This window comes from Chroicocephalus ridibundus, chromosome 15 (genome assembly GCF_963924245.1).
Source record: "Chroicocephalus ridibundus chromosome 15, bChrRid1.1, whole genome shotgun sequence".
Lineage (NCBI taxonomy): Eukaryota > Metazoa > Chordata > Aves > Charadriiformes > Laridae > Chroicocephalus > Chroicocephalus ridibundus.
The window spans coordinates 9,117,361-9,126,532 of NC_086298.1; the positions used below are offsets into that span (position 1 = coordinate 9,117,361).

The window sequence follows — 9,172 nt, forward strand, 5'->3', positions numbered from 1 at the left end:
GAGGGTTACCGATTAGACTAAGTAAATATTGGTGTTTGGTATCTCTCCTAATGAACCTGTCCATGAAATAATTATGTTGTAAATATACCTGAAAATCCAAGGGTTAGTTTTGATATTCTGGTGTCAGTATGGAAGATCTTACACATCTATTTAATACTCAACTGTAAAGGAATGTATGTAGAAAACCAGTCAAGTAGTCTTCTCTTAGTTTCCTTTGGCTGTTGCTGTACCTTCCTATAGCCAGCGCCACCTCATAGCTAGGGTTAGACTGACGCTTTGTTTCACTCGCAACTTGAAGTGAATGGACACAAGAACCAGACCACCTTTGTCACCTTAACTTATTTCCTGTTGATGTTAACTTTAACTTAGAATGTTAGACATAAATATGATTGTTGTATATTTTATACCAAGACCATTCTGTAAATATGAATTTATATTACTTTTGAAATGCTTCTGAGATACTATTATTTGCTGTACAATGTAATTCCAAAACAGATATGCAAACAAGTATGTCTCTTTCATGGATATTTAAACAGTGAGATCTTCCATGTTGAAGGTGATGTAATTTTTTTAAAAGATTTTTAAATTTTAAATTGCTATTTTGTTACAAAAATAGAGAAAATATAAAGGTTTGAGAAGTCCTTATTTGCCCTCAGGGAAAGAGCCCTCTGTGCACCAGAACTCCACAGAACATCTTCAGCATGATCTGAGGGTGAATATATACTACATAAATTGATTGTGTATTTACCTTAACGTTTTAATTTTAAAATTGCGATTTTAAAAACTTGGTTGTGCTCTGCTGGAGGGGGATTGGGATAAGCTGCTTACACACATTTGCCTGTTCGTCCAGTGAAATTACATAAGCCTAACATATTCCTGCCAACCATATTGGCGTATTTAAGAACAAATGTATCTATAGCCTCTTCTCTGCAGCAGGAGGTCCCGTGATATAGCAGTTCTCTAGGATGACCATACACTTCATATGGAAAGTTGGTTCTTAACTGAGGCTAGGTTTTTTTAGTTGAATTTTTAATATATAGAATGACAGGCAAAAGACTTATTTGGGGGTTTTAACAGCATGCCAGCTTTGTCTTACGGTTTTAAGACTGACTGTGTGGCTTTTGCCATGAAATTATGCCCTCCAGTGCCCTGACAGGAGAAGCTACAGGTGGGAACCTACTTCTGGCTTCCTCCTTTGTTGAAGTTTCAGCCCTTGACCTATAAAAACAAGTATGTATTCATTTGTCTAGTTGCAAATCAGGTGCCTTTGGGCTATGGAAGGGCTTATTTTCTGACACTGAGATGTAGAGACTAATCTTTGTGTGTTAATAGCAGTGACTTCCATTTAGGTTTTGGCCTAACTTACCTGTGCTGTCAGAAAAAAGGCCCGTAGCAGATTGGAGAAAGAGATTGGCTCTTTTGCTTTGCTTGGACAAGCATTTTGGGTTGTTTTGGTTTGGTGTTTTTGGTTTTCTTTTTTTTTTTTTTTCCCCCCGCTAGGGGTACAGCAGGGATTTCACATGCAAGAGATACAGGAATTATTAGCATCTAAGTTAATTGTGTTGCCTCACTGCCTGGATTCATTCCTTGGTTTGCCTCATTTCCCAGATAGGTCTTAATAGAGACTAATGCTTGTGCTGGGAGAATGCTTGTGTGAGAAAGGAATTATCTGTACATTCTTAACATACAGCAGAGTGATTGCCCTGCTACTGATATTTTGTTCCTGTAAACAGGTGACAAGAAATGAATCTTAGTGTTTATGCAGATTTTGCATTGTAGAATGTATACTAGACCCTTCAAAGGAAAGGTTAGACTCTTTGCAAAGCAAACTGGCGTTGGTTCTTGGTACTCTAGTACAGGGACACTAAAGTTTGACATTTGATGTAGGAAAAAAAGAAAAGTTGTACACAGCTGATTATATTAAATAAGCTCTTAATTGCTCTTTGTAGAAGTCTAATTTGGAAGGTTTTAGTGCTTTAACACAACTGAAATTTTAATTTATCCTGTACTCAAGAGCTGAATGCTGTTCTTGTATAATAGTGTACCAGGCTGGATGAGGTACAAAATAATGCACAGTGGTCAGAAACAGCTGAGGAAATAACGCTTAAAATAACTTGATCTAAACTCAGAATAGTTCCAAACATTGTTTTTGTTTTCTTTTTTAAAGCACGAGTTGTCAAGTTGTACCTGTTGCTGTACATAAACACTGTATACCAGCAGCTCCTTGATCATATTTGTGAACAGACTTTTCATTATTATTAGACTGTTATTAAAGGAAGATGTTGAATTTGAGAGTGTAACAAAATGAGAAATGATCAGATTATCTATAGTATGTAAAAGTCCATTCTTTATGTTGTGGTTTAATCCCTTTGTTAGGAAATTCCCTCTCATTGAGGGACCTCTTCTGCAAGCAGAACACAATAAATGTGCTTTTTTTAAATGACCCATTTTCCAGTATAAATGAACAGCTGACTCTGGCAGTAGTCATGGCCGTGTATCTCTTTGCTGGCAAGGGAGCACAACAAGAAAAAATCAAAGCGACTGTCAGTGATGAAATGACACAAATCTGAATAATCAAAATGACCGATACCCAAACGTACTACTCCACCCCGTTATTTGAGAAGGATGCTTGTGGGAGCTTTTAATCACTCAAGACTTTGCTGTAAAAGCTGAAATAAAACAGAGCCTGGCTGCATTTATTACTGCCGAAAGCCAAGGTCATTTGCACATAGCCCATCGATTTATCCAGAGTAGATCTCAGTTAATCCAAGGCATGGAAATGCATGCATTTTCTTAGCTGGGCAAACAAGTACATTATACAGTAGTTGTGATACAACACACGTGGCTTTTATTTGTACTGCACATACCCACTGTACAGCCACTCAGAAGTATTGTGGTTAGCTTGCAGCATCTGCTGTCCGCATTTATACTGTTTACTGCGTATTCTTTTCCCTGGAAGTTTTAAAAGAAAATTTTTTTTTCTTGTTGCATTGATTACATTTTATAAATTTGCTTAGCTGGAAAGTTTGGGAAAAGAGGCCTGTTTGTCAATTGTACAACCGATTGTGAAGCTCTAGTGTGAATATTTTTACGTCTGTATTAGACATTTTCTTTGCAAATCTATTGTTCGATTGAAATGTAAATGAAATAAAAGATGGTGTACACCCATCATGTATAAAGCAGGCACCATCGCTACGATGGATTTAATGCTCATTTTTATGGCGCATTCTCAGCTTCTATTTAAAACTATAATTTAAAAAAAAAAATAAATAAAAAATCTGTAAAAATGAAATGGGGATATATGGGGGAGTAAATTCTATTCCGTTTTATCTGGGTTTGGAGTCCCGATGGTCTGTTTCCCGTGGTGGTAGAGGTAGGGCCCGGCCGCCCCGTGTTTGCTGTAGCGCTGCGTGAGGAGGTTTTGGCTGTGGCTGGTCACGGATAGAGCATCCTGGTTTTCGGTGTTTGAGAGACTTGATGGAAGAAGTTTGCAGTATTGACATGTATTTGCATGCACGAATAAAAATTATTTGTCCACCTTAAATGACTCTTTGCCTTCAAAGCGCGGCGAGGGGGGTGGGGGGGTGACTGTCTCCTCCCCGTCCCCTCAGGCCGCCTCCTTGCCGCCTCCTTCCCGCCTCCCCGCCGTCCCCTCAGACCGCCTCCTTCCCGCCCTGCCCCGCGCCGGCAGGGGCGGCCCCGGAAGGCGGCGGCAGCAGCGGGTGAGGCGGAGGCGGCCGGGCCGGGGTCCGGTGGGGCGGTCAGCTCGGGGGTGGCCGCTGGGGCCGGCCGCCCCCGTCCCCTGCAGCGGGCCGGGCTGGCCCGGGGCGGAGCGCGGCTCCCCGGGGTGGGCTGAGGTGCGGCGGGGGAGGCGGCGCGGCCCGGATCGGGGCGGGGGGCTCGGCCGAGCTGCGGGCGGACCTTCGGAGCACTCGCCCTTTTCTGCGGAAACCAGACCGTTTTGCGTCCTGCCTTTGCCTCGGCCAGAGGCCCTGGCCGAGGATCCGCGTTTATAAAAACGTACGCTTTGCGGTGCCTCTTGCGCGTCGCCCCGCGGTGCTCTGGGCTGTGATCTCGGTAATCGCGGGCCATCTGCCACCCCCCGGTAATCCGCTTAATCTGCGTTTTACTGCTGCAGAGCCTACTACCGGCTGGCGGAAAAACTAAAAGCCCTACTTTATCCATACAGTGCAGTGCTCGGGCGTCTCTGTCAAATATACATTAATAGGGCTGACTTGTAGAGTTCCGCAGGATTAAGTGAGAGCCCAAATCAACGGATTTGATTGAAATGGCTTTTTTTTTTTTTACTTGAAATTTTGTGGACATTTCGATGTAGTTTGTGCATCACAGGTCCACAACCGCATGTCTGCCCTTAGTGGCAGTCCTTTCTCTGCCCCTCACCCAGCAAAGAAGAGTAATTCTCGGGCGTTTTACACCGCCGTGGGGATGAGATCCCACCAGCAGCTCTTTTAGAGGTTGTGGTGGAAGGAGTCAGAGGAGAGAGACCCCCAGACTCCTAACGTGCCCCATGGTTCCTCGGCTTTCCATCGCTTGGAAACATCTTTCTGTTCTCCTGATGCGCGAGGCTTACAAAGTCCGTAAATACTGATGCTGTCAGTAGCTGTAGAGGGTGGATTCTGCTACTGTTAACTTCTATTTAGCAGAAGGTATTTTGGGTTAAAAAATGTTTAACTTGGGAAAAGTGAGGATTCTTAGGATAGCTGCAATCACTTTATCAGTGTGTCAGCATCTAATTTCGGTGTTGTCCATGCAAACAGGATGCTGTTGAGCTCTGTGAATATGACCGATGTGAACAGTGAACAGAAGAAAAGATGACAGACATGAAGATCTTGCTTTTGATGTATTATTTCTTTGCCTGGAAGTGTTGTTTATGAAACTAGCACTGACCACACTGAACATTGTATATTCTGTTTCAATACTCAGTATGTTTTCTGTGTTTGAGAATAATCTTTTTTATTAAACAGCAAAGGTGGTTAGATTTCCTTTAAACTGTTTTCCTTGCATGTGTTATGTTATTTAAACGTGACGGATTTCTGCAAAAGTTTTTTGAGATTGCCTTCGACAATTTGAATTGATGTTCTTCCAGGTTTTGATAGAAGCTTGCCTCTGAAAGACTGGAAAGGAATAAAGGTCAGCACATTTTAATTTAATTAATTATGTTGATAATTCTTCAGCTCAAACAAATAAAAATAATGCAAATAATACTGGAAATTTAAATTTCAATAACTGGGAAATCAACCTCGTGGAGCTATCTGAGTGAGGCTGATAAGACTCATGAATCACGGTTAGAAAATTCATTCTCCATGAATGAGAACACACATTAAGTGTTTCTGCACGAGTGAGCTTCAAAGCAGTTCTGTTCATAAAGGTTTTTAACTTAAGTGAGTTTGAAATTGTGACTAAGAATTAACTCATGTGACTGACTGCACTGTAGGCTGTTTGATACTGGGCTGTAAACTGTTCTTATGTGGCTAAAAAACTGCTCTAAGGAATTAAAGGACCATCATTATGCATTTGAAGTGGTGTCTCGCGATGCGTATTTGAATAAGAGATACATTCTCCATTTTGTTTAGTTTTTAGAACATAATGACGGCTTTGGATGATAAACTGCTTGGTGAGAAGCTGCAGTATTATTACAGCAGTAGTGAGGGTGAGGATGAAGACAGTGAGAAAGAAGATAAAGAAGGGGAGAGCACCGTTCCTGAAAGCGTTGGGGAAGTAGAGCTCAGCAGCGATGGCAGTGCAGTCAACACAGGTATCGTCATATCAAACTAGTTGTTTTGTAAATACTTTTTTTATTGGACAATTTGTGCGCTTTTCTAAAATTAATTATTCCAAATGAAGTCTTTCACCTGAAGGAAGAATGGAAGAATTATAGTACTAAACTGTCACACTTAGAGAGGACTTGAAAAAGTAACTCTTTCCACTGGGCTCCAGCAGCAAGGTAACAGCAAGGTGCAGTCTGTAAGAATTAATGCTGTTTACATCACAGGGTGTACTTCTGTACAAGAGCATTGGCAAACTTAATTATACTTTCCTATCATTATTTTTGTTCTTACGAAAAGCCGTGCTAACAATAGGGGAATTCTTGAAGGCTGGTGGTTCAAGAACACAGATATTAATCTTTGGAATAATCATAGGGACAGTTATAAGAGTAGCCGTTAGACAAACATTAGTCTTAAAAAATAAAATAGATACAAGATCAAGGACATGTAAATGGCAAGTTACTTCTGTTTCATTTCAATGATTTGCACAGTATACAAAAAGTTTATGACAGGGCCACTATTTTACTGCGAACTTATAAATTAGTACTTGACTTTTAAATGTTAGGTGTAATTTTGTTACTCTTTTATACAAAATACATACATATTTAATTCCAGGTCCCAAAGGAGTCATTAATGACTGGCGAAGATTTAAACAACTGGAAACTGAACAGCGGCAGGAGCAGCGCAGAGAAATGGAACGACTCATAAAAAAGTTGTCTATGACATGTCGATCTCACTTAGATGAGGAAACTGATAAACAGAAGCAGAAAGAGCTTCAGGAAAAAATCAATGGAAAGGTAGCATGGCACGAAGGAATTAAAATGCCACTTGAATGTTTAACATTTTCAGTTTCATCCTTTGTGTACGTGAAGCAGATAGGAATCCTTGGTCTGTCAGTAGATATATATCGTTTCTCCCTAGTAAATAGAAGCACAGCAGTGGTATAAGGGGTGCATTATAACTGTATTTGCCAGGTGTTGTCAAGTTTAATTATTTTGCATTTTAGTGGTATTCCATGAGCATTGCATTTGCCTGTGTTAATAAATAAGCAATTTACTGCTATACCAAAGAAGTCCAAATCCTTTTCCCAGATTTCCCTCATCTGTATTTCAAATAAGTCAAATAAAAATACTGCCTCCCGTGCCTAAAACAAGAGTTTAGGTATCCTCAGTGATTTCAAGTTTAGTAAGTGGATGTTGAGAATTCAGCTTTGACTTTGAGCTCCAAAGATAGAAGGTGTTGGAAGTAGTGAATGGTTTCAATCAACTGATCTGTATAACTAGCTCTTATGGTTCTGGTCAGAGAAGTTACTAATTAGCAGACAGTATTTCTTGCTTTCAGATGATGAAAGTTGGCCAGACTGTCCTCTACCTTGAGTGAGGCAAATATGTTTAACAAAGCAAGTGAACAGATACATAAAATCCTGTTAATTTTAGTTCTACAGACAAGAGAGCGCATGTGGTTGCCACAAAACATTAACTAAAAAACTAAATGAAAAAGCTAATGAAAAAGAAGCTAGTCTTAGGTCAGGCACGGTACCCGAATCAGCGCTCATAGCTTAGTGAAAGCACAGAGCCACCATTAACCTGGGTTAAAGTGGGAGCATGGAGCAGCCACTTGCGTTATTAGTGCAGATTGTGGAAACTGGAATACCCACAGCTGAAATCGCTGTTCCCACTGGACATGGTTTCTAATTAGATCAAAGTGGAGAATAATACAGAGGGTGCTTGAGCCTTCATGGGTTGCACTTTGCTGTTATTAACGATGAGTGACCCACATTAATCCTCTTGATTTAAATTCTCATTATACAAGTGACCCATATAGTGATGCAGATCTTTTTTCTTTTTCATGTATCTTTGTATGTGTTTTTTAGATGACGTTACAAGAATATAACATGATTCACAATGATGAAGATGATGAGGAATTTTTGCAGCGATACAGGAAGCAGCGAATGGAGGAGATGAGACAGCAATTGTACAGTGGGCAGCAATTTAAACAGGTTTTTGAGATTACCAGTGGAGAAGCGTTTTTGGACACAGTTGATAAAGAGCATAAGAGCACGCTGATCATGATCCATATTTATGAAGATGACATCCCTGGCACTGAATCCCTGAACGGCTGTATGATCTGCCTGGCTGCTGAGTACCCAACAGTTAAATTTTGCAGAGTGAAGAGTTCGCTCATTGGCGCCAGCACCCGCTTTACTAATAACGCTCTGCCAGCTTTGCTGGTCTATAAGGCAGGTGAGCTCATCGGCAATTTTGTGCGAATCACTGACCAGCTTGGAGAAGATTTTTTTGCTGTAGACCTGGAGGCTTTTTTGCAGGAATGTGGTTTGCTTCCAGAAAAAGACCTAGTGCTCCTGACTTCTATACGTAATCCATCTGCATGTTACAGTGAAGACAGTGATCTGGAAATAGACTGAAGCACGTAGAGCAAGGGACAGCAGGTGTAGTTGTACTGTGGGATGTTCTTGTGCTAGGGATTGTTCTCTTTCTGCTGTAGTGTGGGTATGTATTCTTCCCCTTCATGCACTTTGACTTTTGCTTGTTAAAAATTTGTTAAAAATAACATAAGGAATTCATAGCAGTTTCTTACATTAATTCAATAAAGTACACACTAAAACAGTCTTGCTTTTATCCAATTCAAATGTATTTTACTAAACCTGAAGTTCTAACACAATTCATTAAGTTTAGGAAATTGTGTATTGTCATTTCTGTTCTTCAGATCACTTAGGTTTTTTTTAAACATTTAGTTCTCGGATCAGCTGTGTATGGTCAGTCCCCTTACAGGTTTCCTGAAACAGTGTAGTGTGAATACCAGTTGGATTGAGATGTGGCCACCCACTCACTAAGACAAGAATTGAGACTGCAAATGAGGAGGTATTTAAGCATTCAAGACTTTTATTAACCTGGAGCTGAACTGATGCCAGTTAACTGTGCAAGGTCCTGTCTTCTGTTCCCCAGTTTGCAGTTCCATTCTTGGAAGTACCTTCTGGTTTTAAAACTTGGAATGAAATTTTTTGTTCCTTTCTCACAAATAACAACTGCCCCCGGCTTCGTCCTGAAAATTGCTTTTCGGGTGAAGAGAGTTCTTCCTTTAACCTTGCCTGAGACTTCAGTGAGAAAATTTTCTTTCAATTACAGCTCCCAATATATTCTTGGGTTTTAAAATACCCACCCTTAGAGTTCATAGTAGTCACTTCATCAGAAAATGATCTCTGCCTCTTAAAAGGAGAGATCTCTTGTAAAGAGCTCCAACATGTGTGCCGAACAGCGTCAAGGAGAATTTCGTTGGCAAAATGCAGACTTGAATAACCTCAGAATTTTATCTCTCTCTAAAATTACTCAATCAGTGCTAAAGTTCATTTCTGTCTGCCTTCATAT

General features: G+C 40.5%; 1 protein-coding gene across 3 annotated transcripts; it reads left to right on the plus strand.

Annotated features, from left to right (window-relative positions):
* Positions 1-3,658: 3,658 nt before the first annotated feature.
* On the plus strand, positions 3,659-8,413 carry PDCL (phosducin like). 3 transcript variants are annotated; one of them, XM_063353236.1, is made up of 5 exons: positions 3,659-3,722; positions 5,108-5,151; positions 5,595-5,776; positions 6,402-6,583; positions 7,660-8,413. In XM_063353236.1, exons 3-5 carry the CDS (start codon positions 5,608-5,610, stop codon positions 8,209-8,211), a joined length of 903 nt encoding a protein of 300 aa, XP_063209306.1. In that variant the 5' UTR covers positions 3,659-3,722; positions 5,108-5,151; positions 5,595-5,607; the 3' UTR covers positions 8,212-8,413. The 3 variants fall into 3 exon arrangements, with proteins under 3 accessions (XP_063209306.1, XP_063209307.1, XP_063209305.1); XM_063353237.1 differs by having other exon boundaries at positions 3,720-3,857; XM_063353235.1 differs by lacking the exon at positions 3,659-3,722 and adding an exon at positions 3,864-4,020.
* Positions 8,414-9,172: the final 759 nt, after the last annotated feature.